This window comes from Rousettus aegyptiacus, unplaced genomic scaffold, assembly GCF_014176215.1.
Source record: "Rousettus aegyptiacus isolate mRouAeg1 unplaced genomic scaffold, mRouAeg1.p scaffold_m13_p_13, whole genome shotgun sequence".
In the NCBI taxonomy this organism is placed as follows: Eukaryota; Metazoa; Chordata; class Mammalia; order Chiroptera; family Pteropodidae; genus Rousettus; species Rousettus aegyptiacus.
Window position 1 is genome coordinate 46,130,170 of NW_023416288.1, and position 17,694 is coordinate 46,147,863.

The 17,694-nt window shown below is 66.0% G+C and overlaps 1 protein-coding gene across 4 annotated transcripts in view; it reads right to left on the minus strand.

Annotated features, from left to right (window-relative positions):
- Positions 1–17,471, minus strand: part of ADCY1 (adenylate cyclase 1) — a 38,228-nt gene extending 20,757 nt beyond the window's left edge. For 3 of the 4 annotated variants that reach the window (XM_036230548.1, XM_036230547.1, XM_016147896.2), the window contains exons 1-5: positions 16,793–17,471; positions 10,002–10,151; positions 7,871–7,989; positions 5,161–5,272; positions 1,251–1,378 (exon numbers count right to left, since the gene is read on the minus strand). In XM_036230548.1, coding sequence (XP_036086441.1) covers positions 1,251–1,378; positions 5,161–5,272; positions 7,871–7,989; positions 10,002–10,151; positions 16,793–17,455 — 1,172 coding nt within the window. In that variant the 5' untranslated portion in view covers positions 17,456–17,471. The remainder of the gene's footprint in view (positions 1–1,250; positions 1,379–5,160; positions 5,273–7,870; positions 7,990–10,001; positions 10,152–16,792) is intronic. The other variant, XR_004953978.1, reaches the window with a different exon arrangement.
- Between the last annotated feature and the right edge of the window lie 223 nt (positions 17,472–17,694).

Here is a 17,694-nt window from a genome sequence, read left to right on the forward strand (position 1 = left end):
ATGTCCTCAGAGGGACGACATGCAGAGTGGCCGTGCCGAAGGGGCGAGGGGCAGCCTCGGCCCCAGGGCATAAAGGGCCGAGCGCAGGGCACCACAGGGCCCACCTGAGTGGCTCCACGTGGGGCCCGGAGGCCGGAGCCCTTTGCCTCCCGTGGCTGCAGCCCAGAAGCACTGAAAACGCACAGAAACACCGCCTGCAGTTTCTCCCGGACTCAAGTCTTTGGCATATTTTGAAAACTAAATCGTCGCCTTAGTTTTCTTGTTTCAATGCCTCTAACTAGAGGCTGGCAAATGACTAAGAAAAAGTTAAAAATTAAAAGAAAATGCAATCGAAACGTATGACACTAAATAGGTGTGTAAGAGACGGCAATAGTCAAACTTCAAGACCACACTTCTTGAAAACGTGTGGGGCTGGGACGCCGGAGGTAGCCAAAGCTGGACACGCGCCAGGACGCCGGAGGCCATGGACGCGCGTCCCGGTCTAGGTCTGGCCTCCCGAGAGGCCGCTGTCCACTGGGGCCCCGCTTGAAGCGGGTTTGGGGACATGCCCTCCTGTGCCCTCTGGCCACCGGCAGAGCTTACGCAGTTTAGACGTCAAGCCGGCGCGGCGTGGCAGCATTTCAGGGCGGCCGCTGGGGGGCGCGGCGGGGCGCCCGGAGTGCGGGCGGTCTGCAGGTGGGGAGGGGCCGGGCCGGGCAGTGGGTAGTTCTGCGCCTGGCCTCCCCTGCGCGCCCTGTAAACGGCCCAGCTGCTCTCCCTCAGAATGAAGCTCCTCCATCGCTAGCAAGGACCGTGGGCCCAGGCCGGCCGAGGCCCGCGGCATTCCCGGGGCTCCCGCTCCATCCCCGCGACTCCCATGCGGAGCGCCTGAGACCTGGCGGCCGGCCCGGGGGGAGGGCACAGCGGCTGCTTCCCAAGCAGGACTCGGCTAGGACTGGGCCGGCGCCCGCCCAGCCGGCCCTCTGCCTACCTGTCCCACTAAGGCAGGTGACCCCCCTGAATGCGGGATGAGCACCTGGCAACGGCTGGCAACACCTGGATTACCGCCGACGAAGAAACGCAGTCCCAACCAAGTGCAACGGCGGACGTCACGGAAGCTCCCGGACCAGGGCCCTTCCTCCCCCCAGCCCCTGGCGGTGCGGGCTGGCTGTCGGCAGCCACGACACAGGTGATCCGCCGGGACAGGCGGGGCCTGCGGGCCTCGGGGGCGGGGCCTGCGGGCCCCGGGGGCGGGGCCTGCGGACACTCACGTGATGGTGTCGATCATGTCCAGGCCCATCTCCACGCAGCAGTGCGCGTGGTCGGCCTTGGGCTGGGTGAGGCCGGACACGCAGTAGTAGCAGTCCCCCAGGATCTTGATGCGGCGGCAGTGGTTCTCCTTCGGGCGACAGGGCGGTGTTAGGGGCGCCCCAGGCTCCAGTAGATGCCATCAGCACAGAGCCCAGGGCCCCCGCCCTCCCAGGAGACTCCCCATGGGCAGAGCAGCCCTGGGCAGGGGCAGCCCCCCTGGCTGTGACCAGGGTGACCCTGGGGTACCCACACCTCCCCCACACCAGCACCCAGGCCCCCTCTGGGCAGGGGACCACACCCGTTCCACAGCTCACCCACCCACCCACCCCACAGACCCTGCAGCGTGGGGGAGCTGCCCGTAGCCAGCTCCTCCCGCACGGCGAGGCTGGGACAGCCCACCCCTGACCAGCAAGGAGCAAGGAGGCTCGCAGGGGACAGCCCTCTGGAACATGCTAGACCCCCCCCCAACCCGTTACTCCCAGCAAGGCCAGGCTCCTAGCACACCTAGCAGGCGACGGGCAGACGAGGTCCACCACGCCCTTCCGGCCAGGCTTCCCACAGAGCAGCCATCAGAGCAGGCCAGTCAACACACACATGCCACACGCCCGCCACACAGTTACAGCCTGCTGTCGGGGGGTGTGAGACGCGGAGCCGTGTCCTCCCTGGCCAGGCCCCGCCACAGCCCCCCCCCCGCCCAGCACGGACGGGGAAGTACAGGGTTAGCACGTTTTCTGGCTTTATTACTCTCAAGTGTCCTGGCTCTGTCAAAAGCTTTAGAGACTGAAAAGGTTGTTTTTCATTGGTTTTGGTGTTTTAGATTGTAAAATCTCCCTGTAAATATTAAAAGTCGTCACCAGAGTCCCTGGGGCCTGAGCACAGGAAGCAGGGAGGAGGGAGGGGCCAGCCTAGAAGGACAAGAGTGGCAGGAGGTGAGGACAGCCCTGGAACACCAGTCGGGGAGGGAGGTCTTACGCCCCAGACGAGCGCTGGACCCCAGCCCGGCCCGAGCAGCAGCCATGGGGGCCCAGCGGTGTGACAGGCTCTCTCCAGAAGCAGAACCCTGAAGGACTCCGGGGTCGTGATTGGAGCCCAGGATGGGCTTTCACCGCCCGTCAAACTGTAGAGCGGGGCTGGGACCTGTCCAGGCAGCTCACTGACTAGAGGCCAGGACTCAGGCTCGTTCCCATGGCTGGCACACGGCACCCTGGAACCAGCCAAAGAGACACCTGCTTCGTGTAGCCCTCTCCTCTGCCCACTGAGAAAGCTGGCATCAGAGAAGGGCCCGCCCCCCAACAGGTGGCAGAGCGAGACTAAGCCCTAGGCAGGTGCTTCCCCGTCAATTCAAAAGGACGTGACCAGCTTCCCAAACATAGGTGGACATCAGAGCAAATGCAAATCTAAATGGATCTGATAAATGGGGGAAAGGTCAAAAGCACCATGCCATCTGCGGCCGTCGCCGTGGGCAAGGTGCAAAGCGGCACCCTGGAGACCAAGGCAAACACTGTGTTTGTCTAACCGCCGCGGGGACCTCGGCGAGGACGGATGTGTTTGCAGCACAGCTGTGCGTGCCGCTCCAGGCCCCACGGTGACAGCGCCACGTCCTCCACGCCGGGCACACGACGAGACAGCAAAGCATGAATACGCGCCCCACGTGCTCCGCGGTGCGCGGCTCAGGCAGGTCAGGGAACGTATTTTAAATCTATCCAACGCCATCAGCGCACAAGGGAACAAAGGAAAAAGCGATAAACAGAAAGGAACGAGGCCACCTCAACTGGGGGTTTCCTCCTAGTCACTGCACGGGGGGAAAGACCCGAACTGAACTTCCGGAGACGGGGCTGCCGTGGGGGCAGACGCTGCGCAGGAGGAAAGACTGCGGAACGAGCACAGCAGGGAAACTGTCCACAGTGAAACACGGAGAAAGGACCCAGAAGGCCGAACGCAGTCGGCCGAGCTGTGGGGCAACGGGTGTCCCTGAGGAAACAGGGACGGGGACATAAAAAGTATCTGGAAAAGGGTGGTTGAGTTTTTCCCCAACATGACCGTGATCATGGACCTAATGACGGAGCTTGGGATGCACGACGCCGAGGCTGACAGGGTGGCAGGAGAAAGGCAGCCGGGGCCGCGGTCAGGGCTCCAGCTCGTCCCTCCCTCCCCGAGAGCAAGCGGCCAGGAAAGCCTGAAGATCCCCGGACGTGGGGACCCCCACCCCAACAGGCCCACTGGCTGAGGACCTTTGCAGAACGCCCGCGAGCACAAGAATTCTAGAAGGGTGGGAGACACGGTATTTTTGAGTGTATGTGGCTCGTTCACCAAAGTAGACTATTTCTGGGCCATAAATTGAAAAGGATTCAATTCTTGTATTTTTTAAAAAACTATATTTCCTAGCCATAATAGATTAAATTTGAATTAAAAAGCAGAAAGATCTTTGAAAAATCTCCCCCCCCCAAAAAAAAAAAAAACCTCTAAATAATCCACTGGGTCTTAGAAAAATCAAAAGGGAAATTAGAAAGTATTCTGAACCGAATGAAAATAAAAACACAAGTTAAAAATTTGAGAATACTGCTGAAGTGGTAAGTCAGGGAAGTTCACAGCTGAACATTTATAAAGAGAAAAAATATCTCATATCAACGGCCTCAGCTTTTACCTTAAGAGACTACAAAACAAAAAGCAACTTAAAACCAAAATAAGCAAAAGAAACAAAATGACACAGATCAGACAGGAAACTGATAAAATACAAGAGTGGAGAAATCAATGAAACCAAAAGCAGCTTCTTCATGAGCATCAGTAACACTGATGAGCCTGTAGGCAGAATAAGCAGAGGAAAAAAAGACACGAACTAGCCAAACCCGGGAGGGGAGGCGGGTGTCGCTCCAGCTGTCGAAAGGGCAACAAAAAGCAGCGAGAACCACTTCATTCTAATAAACTCGATGGTAAGTGGGCAGAGTCCCTGGAAGATAAAAAAGAACGACCCAGCTCATTCGCAGACGGAAACAAGATAACCTGGCCAGCCCTGTTTCCAGAAATCGTGTGCAGGGCAGTTAGAAACTCCCACGAGCAGAACTGCAGGCCTGGGGGGCCCCCACCAAATCCTGTCGCACTTAGGAAAGCAGGGATACCTATCCCACACATTCCCTCCCAGAAGTCTAAACGGGACACAGGTGTCCCGAGCCCTCCCGCGACACAGGTGTCACCCTGACGTCACGCAAAGACCACGTGAGAAGAGACGCCGCAGCACAGGATCGCGGACGGAACGATGCTGGATGAAATGTCGGCAAACCAAAGCCAGCAGTGCGTGAGAGGGTGAGGCGACCTGCCCGGGCAGCTGGTCCCCGGAGTACAGGGCTGTCCTGGCATCCCGCCATTCACACTAGCAGGCCACAATGGAAAGCCACAGGACCGTCCCAATGGACGCACTCAAACGTTGGACAAAATCCAGCCTCCGTTTCTGACAGAGACTCTGCAAAGCGAAGATAAAAGGGACCTTCCTCAACGTGATAAAAAGCAATCCACAAGACTGGAGCAGTAGCGTCACACCTCAGGATGAAACTCACACTTTCCCGCTGAGCCGGAGAGCAAGACAGGAAGGCCAGCTCAGGCCCGCTCCAGAGCCTCCACCAAGGCCAGCTGGGCGAGGGGCTGTGACAGCTGGCGCCACCCCCAAAGGCAGGCCGGTCCCCGGCCTCGGCTCCGTGGGCATCGGTGGGCGGGTGCAAGGCTTTCTCTCCTCCAAGCCCAACACGTGGCCCAGGAACCGGTCACGGAGCAGTGAGCTGACAGAGGTGACAGGGACGTGCTGGGCACGTCCGGCTCTCGGGCAGCCGGGACCCCAGACCCCGTTCCAGCGACACGGGAACGCAGGGCCGTGCTTACCGTGGCCAGCTCGTCAAACTTGCCGAAGAGCTCGTTCAGCAGCTTCACCAGCTCCTGCGCCGTGCACTGCGATGCCAGGCCCGTGAAGCCCACGATGTCCGCGAAGAGGATGCTGCGGGACAGAGGGCGCTGCCTGCGGGGCCTGCGTGAGCCCCCCTCGCAGGCCTCCCCAAACCCACCTCCCGTTCACTCCTCACCCCAGCTCTCCTCTCCCCATTTCACAGGCGAAAAGACGGGGCCGGCAGAAGCCACAGACTCCGCGTGGCCAGAGGGCAGGGATGCTGCGGCCGCCCTGCTGCCGCCTCCCGGGACACGCGAGAGCAGCTCCGCGTGCACCAGAGCCGCCCCCGTTCCTGTGCCCCGCTGACAGTCGTAGCTAGCGGCACAGGAGCGACGTGCTTCTGAGAAGTGAGGGGCCCTCCGCACCCCGTTCCACTCCCGCCGCTGACAGAGGCGACAGGAGGCCTGGGCGCTGTGGCAGCCCAGCCCTGACGGTGGATTTCTGCGCTACGCGGAGCGGTGCGCGCGGTCTGCAAACGCCGTGTGCAAACCCGAGGCGGGTGATGACACGATGACTTATGGAAAGCCAAGTGCAGCCGGCTGGGACCCCAGTCCCAGCGGCGAGCAGGGGGAGCGCTTGTCTCCAGAATACAAGGCCCTAGAGCCCACCCCTGGAGGGCGGTGCGGCAGGGGGGCGGGGACCTCAGGGGGCGTGGTGAGCGCTGGGTGGGCGGGGGCGGGGCGTGGTGAGCGCTGGGGGGGCGGGGCGGGGCGTGGTGAGTGCTGGGTGGGTGGGGCAGGGCGAGGTGAGAGCTGGGGCCCTGTGGGGTCCAGCCGCCCCATTTATGCAATGCGACCCCTGCCAAGGCCTCCAGTGTTCCGGCCCTCAGTCCTTTCCCGGGCAGAGTCCACCCTGTTGGCTGTGAGGGTTAAACAGACCGACAAACACCAGCACTTGAACCAAGACCTGGCCCCTAACTGGAGCTTGGGCCTTCTCGGGCCTTCCTCGAGCGCGCGCCCGCCCACGCTCTGTGGCCCTGCTGCCAGATGCTCCCACCCTCGGCAGCGCCTGCGGGCCCTTTGCTCCCGCGACGCGCCTGTGTCGGCTCCCCCGGCTGCCTGGGCGCCCTGGGCGCTAAACAATTGCCGCAGGCTCTTCCGAGCCAACGTCCTGGGTGACCACCGAGCCCGCTGAGCTGTGAGACTCCGACAAAGACGAGCTCATGTGCGGGCCCCGGGGGCGTCCCGACGGTCCGACTGGAGGGCTCCCCGGCACTGGGCTTCGAGAGAGCAGCGGCGCCCGGGCGGCCAGGCTGCAGGCCTCCGCGCTGGTTTTCAACGCCCTTGGGAGCAGGAGGTGGTCGGCGAGACCTAGACGTCCACGAAGCTCGCGCCCTCACCACGACTTTCCGCGTTTCTTAAACAAGCCTTCCTGAATTCTTGCGGGACTTTGTTAAATTCCAGTGTTCAGACAACGTTGATTCTGACCGTTTTCGCCGCGTCGCCGCCGTTTTTACGAAGGCGTCGCGTGCCCCGCGCCACCATTCCCGAAGGCATCAGCCAGCAGTGAATCCCGGAGCCACGCGGAGCCCCGAGGGATTCTATCACGGCAGGGAGAGCTCTGAGCGGGCCCCATGGGGCTGCAGCCCCGCGTCTCCAGCCCCTGGCTGCGAGTGCGGCTAGCGCCACCGCCACCGGGAGCCCCACCTTCTCCCCACCTTCTCCCCGTCTTCTGCTGTCACACTGCACCCAGCAATCGGCCCCCGAGCTGCGGGCAACAAGGCTCCGGCCAGCACCGTGAATGCAGATCTTCAGGCGCGTGGAGACTGGCCACAGCCGTATTCGTCGCCCCAGGTCAGAGGAGAGGGAGGGAAAGGCACGTGGCCACCCACCTCCCCCTGCGGCCCGGGTGACGTCTGATGCCTCCCCTGCTGTGTGCGGACATTTCGCCCCATCCAGGGAGGTGTCCCCTGGGCCATTCCAGTGGTCTGGTGTTCTCAGCAGGGGCCAGGTCACTGTACTGTGTCCATAACCAGAACCACAGGCAGCGGGCAGACGGGAAAAGTCTAGGCGGATGTCACCTGACATCGGTCCATCCCGGGTCCAGCCCCAGCCCCAGCCCTGCCGCTCTCCGTCAGGAAGACCTGTACACTCGCCTCTCCTGCTGAACCTTGATTTCCTCCCCCACACACAGAGGTGATGGTGCTGGCGGGTCACAGGGGTGTGGGGACATTAAATGGGACCAGGTGTCCAGGGGAGGCTCATCCTGCTGGGGTGTGAGCGACGGCCCCACCCTCCGGTCTTCCGCATGCCCCTCTGCAGGGGGCAGCTGTCCTTACCCAGAGGCGCGGCAGCCGGGTGAGCCTCCCAGCACCCAGTGGAATAGGGCTCGGCTCTCGGCCCGAAGGCCGCTGCCTAGACCCGCTCAGGGACAGCACCCCCACCTCTCTAGCCAACGTGGGAAAGACAAGGTGCTGAATAACCATAAGGAGCAGCTGCGAGAGGCGTCACCCGAGAAGCCACCACTCCACACCTCTGGTGGGTCCTGCTTCCCTGCCGGCCAGGTGCCCACCTGGGCCTGCTGACCCACTGCTGCCCCTGCTCCCCTCAAACTTGGGCCCTCTGCCCACCCCACCCCCACCCGTCACCCCCACCCGTCGCCCCCCACCTGTGGCCCCGCCCCCGCTCCCAGGCCCACCACGCAGCCCACCTCACGTTGTCATGCCGCTGGATGTAAATCTTGTGGAAAATCCTCTCCGGAGGCTTCAGGAAGTCCTCCTTCATCTCCATGGCAACATTCCGGGGCAGGAGGCTCATGAGCAGCCGCTCCTGGATGGGAGAGACGGGCGGTGTGACAGGGCAGGGCCACCCCTGTGTGTCCCGCTCGTGCCCACTGGGCCTGGATGGCCACCGCACGGGTAACTGCCTCCTGGGCCCCGGGCAGATGCCAGCGTCGCCTCCCGAACAGCCAGCCGCCCGCGGTGCCCCAGCTGTTCCTGTGTCCCGGAGTCACAAACACTGGGTCCCGGGAAGGGACACAGGCTGCCAGCCCAGCTCCCCGCCCCACCTGCCCCGCATGGCGAGAGAGCCATCGGACAGGCTGGGGGAGCCCACTCCGAGACAAGCGGGGGGCGGGGGGCCTTTCAGAGACGAGCGGATGAGCAGGCAGAGCAGCGTTCTCTCCTGGTCTCGTCTCGGGGGTCACACGTCCCCCCTAGAGGATGGAGGAATGTCTGTGATTTTCTGCTGGGGACTCCCCGCCCTTCTGGGCACAGGGACGTCCACACCAACGTGGATGTGACTATTGATACAGCAAGGGCTGGGTCACTCGTCAGAGGACCGTGACAAGTGGCAGCCCCACAAGCCTGCATCCTGTGCGACTCCAGCCGCGGGCTGTCTGAGCAGCCCACGCAGGGAGCAGAGGGGCCCGGCGGGGCGGTCCTCCGCGGGTCGGCGGGGCGGGGCGGGGCGGTCCTCCGCGGGTCGCTGGGACCACCACGCCCGGCCTGCCCCGCCCGCGTCGGCCATCGAAGCTTTCAGATGTTCCTGGTCAGGTCACTCCGAGCGCGTCCCTGTTACCTATTTGTAACCGGCTTGATCTGCGACCTGGTGCTTCCTGTCCCCAGCACCCCGATTCCTGCCTGCCCCTTCTCCTTCATCTGGGTCTCTAGGCTTTTCTAGCTCAAAGAACCAACTCTGACGTCCCGTTCTGAAACTGAATTGGGGCCGTCACAGACCTCCACGGCCCTCGGGACGTCCCCTCGGTGTCCATGAACCCAGGCCTCCACGGAGACCGAGACTGTAAAGAGAAGATGTGGGCCACGGGGGACTCGGCGCCAGCCTCCCCGTCCCCCGGTGCCACCGGCCACTTTGGCCCTCGCTTCATTCTTCTTCCCAGGTGGTTACACCCTCTGAGCCGCCCCGTGCTCGGAGCTATAAAACCAAGTCCCTTTACGCTTGACTGCAAAGCGCATGGACAATCCTGGCCGAGAGGCGGGCGGGCGAGCAGTAGAACTCGTGGTGGCCCCTGAGACTGTCAGAGGACGTGAGGTGAAGCGCCCTACAGCCTGCATCGAAACGTCGCTGGTCAGCCTGGGACGAGAAAACCTCTGGTGTGGACTTAGCAGCCCGGGGGCGTCTTTGCCCAGGGTCCCCAAGCAGAGCCGTGCCATGCTTCCCAAGCTTCCGCCTGCTGAGTCCTGTCCCGGGACAAAGCAGCACGGCAGCTGGGCCAGAGGGGCGCCCCCGCTGAGCCCGCATTTTCACAGAGGAGCGGGGCCCTCGCCTCTCGAACGCCCAGCGGCCGAGGCCCCGCGCGGGCGCGAGCGCGTCCTGCCCCGCGCGCTGAAGCGGAGTCTGCCACGTCGCGCGGCCCCGGCCTCCGCCACACGCTCACCCCGACACGAAAGAACACTGCGACGTCGCCCAGGGCGGGGCCCGCCCCCGCCCCCGCCCCCGCCCCCGCCCCCCGTCCTCTGCTCCGCACTGACCCCCGCGCCTGCGCCTCGCAGTCGCTCCTGCTGCGCCGGGCGCAGCCCCTGACACGGTCACACGCACACATCTCCCCTCCCGTCTCCTCTGGCCGGGGACACTGAGCACGTGGCCCCAGGCACCCATCTGCCCCTCCCGACCGGACCGCTCTTGAGGCCTTGTTCCCGGCCCTCCACGAGCCCCCGCCCCCGCCCACCCCGGCATCTCCCGCCGCCCGCGGAAGCCGGTGGGCACCGCGCCTGCACCGCGCCCACGCCGAGCCCGCGCCCAGCGCCCGCGCCCGCGCGGGGCACAGCGCCCCCACCGCCCCGGGCACCGCCCCGCGCGCCCGCCGCCGCCCGCGCACTCGCCTGCTTCTCGTTCTCGTCCTCCAGCCGCAGCCGGTCCTCGATGCAGCTCCGGGCCTGCAGAAAGGCCCTCCGCTGGGAGCGCTCGGCCAGGACCCTCACGAAGACGCCGTACATGTTCACGCCCACGAAGAGCAGGGCGTTGGCGCCGAGCTGGGAGGAAGAGAGCAGCGCGTGTGGGGGACCTGGCTGCGGGGACCCCCACCGCCTGCGACCAGCGGCGGGGGAACCCCCGGCCCCGCAGGGCTGCGTGGGTCTCTGCGTCTGATTAAACACAGGCACTGCCGGCAAGTCCCCTGGGGTCACCGCTCTTCCTGAACTAACCAGAAATCTGCCCTGCACAGGACCGCCTGCCACCCACGACCGCACGGTCAGAGCTGCGGGCCATGGCCACAGGGCGCCTCCAGGGTCGCCATGGTGCGGGCGGGACAGGAAGAGCTGCAGGAGAGAAGGGGACCCACGGGCCCTGTGGAGAACCGGCAGCCCCTGGGCATGGACCAGGCGGGGGCTGGGGAGCAGGGGACACGCGGCATGCGCGTCCCCAGCCTCGAGGGGCGGAGGCCGCGAAGCGGACATGAGGGAGCAGAGGTATTGGAGCACATGCCCCGCTCCAGGTGAACGTGACGGCCTCGAACATGTGTCCCCTGGGGGGGCGGCCATACGGGGCTGCAGTCAGCGGTGACTTCCACCTAGACACCTTAAAGCTGTTCACAGGAGGGGACAGGAGACCGAGGGCCACGAATCTACCCGCCCCAGCGCTTAACCGACACCCAAAAACCAGAGTGAGCTCGTGTAAACGATGCGCATGGAGCCACCTAACTGGAGCCTGAGCTGCCGCCCCGGAGGGTCCGCCCGGCCATCTGAAGCCACACCCCTCGGGTGTTAAAACGGCTGTGGGACAGAGCCTAAAGCAACGCTGCACCCCAAAGAACTGCTGCAAGGGAAACCAGAAAAGCAGATGTTACGGCTTCCCGACCCAGATGGGACCGAAAGTCAAAACGTCGCTTGGACTCGGTATCGCTGTGGTTCGTCGTCTGCACCCACAGCAGCGCGCTCCTGCTACGGGCGTAAGTGGCCCCTTTCCGTAGCCAGAGCCCCTCGCCTTTGTCTCCTCGTCAGGACACCATTCGGGCTTCTGCCCGAATCAATGCGGGTAGCTCTTCTCCTCGATCTCACTCAATGCTGTCGCCCCTCACTTCGAAAGGTTTTCATTCTTTAGGTTGACACTTGACCCGTCTGGCCCCGTGCACACCTGGCTGAGTGGGCACACACACCTTTGCACCTCAGACATGCCAGGAAAACACCCCTCCCGGGGCCACCTCACAAAAACCCTCTGCCAGCCAGAGGTCAGGCAGCGACCCCCTGGGCGGGGTCAAAGGGAGAGGCTGAGAGTCCTCTAAAAAGAGTGCCCACTCTGACCCAGATCACCCCCATGTGAGATCACCCCCATGTGACCTGATCAACCCCTGTGACTTGATCACCCCCATGTGACCTGGTCATCTCTATCTGACCCCGATCATCTTCACCGTGACCTCGGACATCTCTAGTCTCTCTAAATCTGGGCGCTGTCCCCTGGCTGGAGTGCTCCATGGGTGGACCAGGCGCAGGCTGGCTTCTGCGGTGCCCGCTCCAGCCTCTCACCAGGCCGGGCGGCCAGCCTCGGCTGTGCCGGGGGCCTGCACTGGGCCCCGGTGCTGGGCCCGTTCCTGTCCTGCGACAGACCGTCTGCCGTATCTGGGCACACACACGCGCTGGTCGGTTGGCGAGGCACTTGTCCGGTGGCCGCTGGAAGGCCGGCCAGTGCGGAACAAGTAGACACATCTGGGCAGAGTCGGCGTTTGGACCACGCGAGTGTGTTTAGGGGCCGCGGGCACGTCCCCACAAACCACGCTCCTCGTCCCAGGAGACACGGTCATCCCGGCTTCTGCACGCCCGTCCCAGCCGTACTGAATGGCAGGGCACGCAGAACAGGGGGCGCCCTCCCCGGACGCCCACCACCCTGGCCCCCGAAGGCCCCACGGCGGAGCTCCCAGCTGTCGTCTCCTCAGGAGGGGCCCGAGGAGGTGCCAAGGCACCCAGGTCGGCCCTGCTCAGGGCTCAGGATGCCCAAGGTCGTGCTCGCGGGCCAGGCTTTTCCAGAAAGAAGGCCTGCCGGGTTGGGGGCGGGCAGGCACCCCACTGAGGTTGGGGTGGAGTGGAGGGGGCCGAGGGGCAGCCTGAGGAGGGGACAGAGGGCCGGGGAGGCAGGGTGGTGAGGCTGAGGGGGCGGGTCCCCGGGAGCCCCGCCTGGTCACCCCCCCACACATGCCTTCTTCACACTTCCCTCTACTCAGCCACAGTGAACCCAGGGAAACCAAAGCCCACGGGAGGGGTCACGAGCACCTGACGGCCCATCAATGCTGTGCGAGCCGCCCCCCCCCCCCCGCCCGAGGGTCAGCGTCGGTGGGCAGGGTGGGGCCTCCCCCGCTCGGTGCCCGTGTTCACACACCCGGGGGCCTCCCTGCACCCCGACCTGCTGCGGCAAGGCCGATGCTGCCTGCGCGCCCGCTTCCCGCCCCTCCTCCACTCACACACCCCTGTGATCAGCGGCCTTGGCAGCGATGAACGTGACAAACCAGAGACGCCGTGTTTACATGTCACCTGCTGGCAGGTGTGGCCGAGGTGGGTATTGGGAGAGACCCGAGCTCGGGCAAGGGCACGTGTTGGGGTGAAGACGGGAGCTGCACGAGGTGGCAGGGTCACATGACGAGGCTGGAGCAGGAACTGGCACAGGCTGGCTGGGGAGGGGCGGCCGACCCACTGCCTCAGGCCCCTCGCCTGGTCTCGGGGTTTCGGTGTGGCCAAGCAGGTTGGCCTGTGAGAATCAGCACCCTGATACCCTGTTGCCCTGCGCTTGGCCACCCACCCGCCCGTCATCCATCCCTCCACCCATCCATCCCTCCACCCACCTCTCCGTCCACCCACCCACCCACAGGCCGTGCAGTTAATCAGGCCTGCAGGGCTCCGCTGTGGGAGGACGGGCCGCACCCAGGAGGCAGAATCTGGAGGCCAAACAAGGACCAAAAGCGACAGATGGAAGCAAAGCCCCCACGGAACCGGGCAGTCCCAGTGGGGAGCTGGTAGAGGCCACTTGGAGATGGCAGACGATGGTGCTGATCTCGCCCTGACAAGAGCACAGGGGCCAGGTGTGTGCTGCTTCCGGAACTCACGGTCCTGAGGCGAGGCCTGCCCCTGCCCGCGTGTCCAGGGAAGACACAGGTCTAGAGAGGTCAGACCTCCCTGAGGACACAAGGCCGGTGGCGGCTGTCATGTCCCAAACGCGGGTGTATAACCCCGGCGCCTGCCCTACCAGGTGCCATCTCTGGATCCAGGCACTTGGTGGGTGGTCCTGGGGGTCCCACGGACCCTGTACACAGGCCACAGGGGGCTTCGGGGCTGCCAGGCTTATGGCCAGTGGGAGGACAGGCATGGCCTCATCCTCCTTGTCCTCCCCACAGGACTGGGGTAGAGGCCGAGAGGGAGGGGGACCAGGACAGGCAGCACCAAGTGCCAGGTGAGGCCATGTGGCAGGCGGGGCCGAGTGCCCGGCGGTGTCAAGTGCCAGGAGGAGTAACCAGGCAGCAGGATGGTCTCAGAACAGCAGGAATCCTGAACAAGGACCCGTCTCAAGTGCTGAGCAGTCAGGAGTAGCCATGACCTAGGCACCAAGACTGAGCAGATCACTGAGAAAGGTGCGCTCCGAGGCCGATGCAGCCGGCAGAGCCCCCACCGCGCCCCCAGGACAAAGGGGTCTGGAAAGGGTCAGGGCCAGAGGAGGGTGATCTCAGGCTGCGGGGCCGCTGGAGCCACAGGAGCCACAGGAGCCACATGAGGTGGCCTTAGGAGAGGCCTGCATGGGAGGCCAGCGTCCACCTTTCAGAGGAAGTGAAAAGTGGACCCAGCCTTCGAAATAAAAACTGTAATTAAGAAAAACAGAAACCTTCCTTTGGAGATTTTCTCGTCACTGTGGCTTCCTTTCTCCCATCTCTGAGGTTGGACGAGAACAGGAAGTGGATGGGACCATCAAACGGCCAGCGTGTCCCTTTGCAGAGACCAGCGGCCCCTCGGGTCCTCTGCCCTGGCCGGTCAGGGAGCACACGCAGAGGGGAGCAGCCGCTCTCCCTCCCGGTTCTTTGCTTTTGCATCCTCCCTGCGAGGAGGGGGCCGGCCGGCCATTAGGGCCCTGCTCACGGCTACACGGAGCCGAGCCCCTGCCCCTCCCCAGGCCTGGACATCCCCTCTGGCAGAGGACAGGGGCTGTGGACTGCGCATCAAAACAGAAAGCCCCTTCCCCCGGGGGCCTGTGCCCAGGGCAGGGACGCCCTGCCCTGCAAGGTGTGGGGGGCAGGAGGGAACGCCCAGCACTTCCGGTGACCCCGATACACCACAGGCAAGAGTCCTGTCCCCCCGACTTTCTGCACACTCTCAGGCCCCTAGCGTCGGCCCAGCCTGGCCTGGGCATTGCAGAGCCCCACAACCCACAGGCTGCACCCCCGGACCCCACATACCAGGGGACCGCAAGACTGCTGCAGGAAACCCCAAGATCCTCCTGCTGGGGGGCACAGGCGCTGGGAGCCCGCCCCGGCCCGGCCTCGGTCCCCGGCGCGCCCAGGCCTCCCTCGGCCTCTCTCAGGCCTGCTGCCCTGGGCCGGAGGAAGCCACTGTCAGCAGGTGACTCCGCTGCAGGGCGCGGGGGCAGCGGGGCCGAGGGGAGCAGCACGCGTGCCCCGCGAACGGGGGTGCCGGCTCCCCCAGCCGCCTCAGGCCAGGCTCCCGGGCGTCTCCAGCTGGGGGGAGGGTGCCTGAGCACCCTCCAGTCCCCTCGCCACGTGCTGCTCTGCGCCCTCCCCATCGACGCGTCACTGTCACCACCCTTCGGGAATCTGAACACATTTGGAAGGAGCCGAACACGTGGCAGGGGCGGATTTCCAGCCGGGGCTTCTGCGCCTCCTCCGCCGCCCTGCCGGCCGCCTGGACGCCCCTGCGCAGGCGGGGAGACTGAGGCTCCACCTCGCCCAGGAGGGCACAGCCAGGGGCTGGGGACCCCAGGGGCCTGCTCCCAGGACTGGCCCTCCGCAGACACGCCCCTCATCCGGGCAGCGGCAGAGGGAGGCCCCGGCGCACTCTGACCTCTCTCGGCTCATCTTTTCACTCTCCAAAGGGGTGACCTGAGGCTCTGTAGGGTCCTTGATCTAAGGAGAAGCTGACAACAGCCTTCCGCGGAACCAGCCGGACTCCTGGCAGCCGGGACGCGCCGCGGTCCGCCCATCTGTCCGGGTCAGCCCCGGCCCCCCGCCCACCGCTGACCTGCCCGGTTGGCGTCCAAGCACACACGGGCGAGGCGAGGTGGGGAGGGCTGCAGGACTGACCCCTGAGAAGGTCAAGCAAGGCCAGGTGCCACTCACAGGAGATAAGCAAGAAGCCTGATGGAGAACTGTAGCTCTGACCTGGACCCGAGCTGCCGGCCCCGCCCCGCCCCGCCCCAGGGCGAGCAGCCCGCGGCCTTCCCCTTTTCTCTGCCTTTATCTCCGCCTCCTCTCCTCTCTGGTCCTCGCCCCTACTTCTCCTCCCTCTTCCCCCCTCCGGGCCGCCTCCGCGTACTCCACAGTGCTGCCCCCCCAACCCACGCCCCCTCTCTGGGCCCTACAATGCAGGTGCCGCCCTGCGTCTCACGTGTGTCCTGTGGGACCTCTGACCACATGACGCCCGGGCATAACGTCTGGGGCACCTCCCTCCCTCTGTCCAAGGGTGGCGGGGCCTTGACCGCCCCCAGGCGCAGCTGTCTGACATGTCCCCCCCGGATGTCTTGTCTGCCCAGCTTCCCCTCCTCACCCCTCTCCCATGGGCTCCGCTGCCGCCTTCTCCCCACCATCCCCGCCCCGACCTGCTCCGGAGGCAGGAGCAGACCTCCCTCGGCCCCCACCCCAGCCGGCGGGGGGCGCGGGGCGGGGGCGGGGGCGCCCCCAGGAGCAGAAGCTCGGAGAGCCCCCTCCGCACAGACGCCGGCCCCAGCCTTGGGGTCCTCGGGCCAGGGGGAGCCGGTGGGAAGGGATGGCGTCCTGGTCCTTACCTCCGCCTCTCCTGCCGGGCGGGACACCAGTGACAAAGTTGGGGCACGGCGAGCCAACCGAAGCTAGGGTCGAAGGGGGCGGCAGGGACCAGAGCTCTGTGCGACCTTGCCAAACGGGTCCTTCTGGACCCGAGACCGGTCCGCCCGGGGGCGCCAGTGCCGCTAGAGGAGAACAAAGTCCTTTCCCGGCCCCACGGCCCCAGGCTCTCAGGGCCAGAGGGGGCTGTAGCAGGCGCGCCCAGGTGCGCGGGAGGAGGAGCCCCGGGCTGTGCCAGAGCCGCGAGCAGCGCGGCCGCCCGGACCGCTCTGCACCCCGTCTCCGGCCGCCCCGCCGGCAGGTGCGGCCACGGCCGCCGCCCCCAGCCGCAGCCCGGCTTGGCCGCTCACCGCCGACCGACCTTGGGCCAAGTCTTGCCCTCCCCACACTGGTCCCTGCGTCCTCACTCCACATCCGGGGTGCTCTGTGTACTGTAATTCGGCCAAAAGCCCAGCCCCAGGGTGCCAGCTCTACTGCGTCCCCAACTCACTGAGTGACCTTGAACGCAACCACCGCCCCCCCCCCAATTCGGGGCTTCATTTTCCCCACCTGCCCAATAGGTAGATGCGCGCCCGGCTCCCAGCGTCCCCAGTCCCTCCTGGGCAGGTGTGTCCCAGACCGGATTGGGGGGAGCGCGGCGGCACTTACCGTCCTCCAGAGACGTGGACGCTTGGCGGGGACCAAGGTGGCCGTGACCAGCAAGTGCGAGGCGGCCACCACGAGCCCGAAGCCGACGGCCAGCAGGCTGCGCACGGGCAGCAGGGCGTAAGACACGAAGGTGACCAGCAGGAGCTGCCAGACGCCCTGGTCGGCGGCCGCTGGCCCCGCGGCGGCCGCGGCGCGGAGCCCGGCGGGGCCGCCGAGCGCGAAGGGGCAGCAGAGCAGCGCGAAGGTGAGGCTGAAGAGCAGCGCGAGCTGGCCCACGTGCTGCAGCTGCGGCACCTGCAGCGAGCGGACATTGGTGACCACGAGCAGCGCCAGGAAGAGCGCGCAGTGCACGGGGTGCGAGCCCCTGGCCAGGCCCGGCGCGGGCCCCGGCGCGCCCAGCAGCTCGGCCAGCGCCAGCGCGCCCGCCAGCAGGCTGAGCACGGCCAGCGCCTTCAGCGTGGCCGCCTGCTCCAGCCGCAGCGTGTAGCCGCGGAACAGCGCCTCCAGCTCGGGGCACGCGAACTCCTCGTCGCACGCCCGCAGCCCGCGCCGGCCGCCCGGGGCGGCAGCCCGCTCGGCGCCCCCGGGCTCGCCCGCGCCGCCGCCGCCGCCGCCGCCGCCTCCGCCTCCGCCTCCGCCTCGGCCGCGCGGCGCCCCCGCCATCTCAGCGCCATGCAGCGGGCGCGCCCCTCGCCGGCTCAGGGGCGCCGGGGCGGGCGGTCGTGGCGGGCGGAGGCGCCGGGCGGGCGGGCCGAGTCGGGTGCGCAGCCCACCCCGCGCGCGCGCGCCCGGAGCGCGGCCGCTCCCGCCCGCCGCGCCTGCGCACTGGCGCCGCCCGCGCCCCCACCGCGCTGCTCCGGCGCCCGCGCTGCGACAGCCGAGCCCGGGGCCCACGCGCGCCC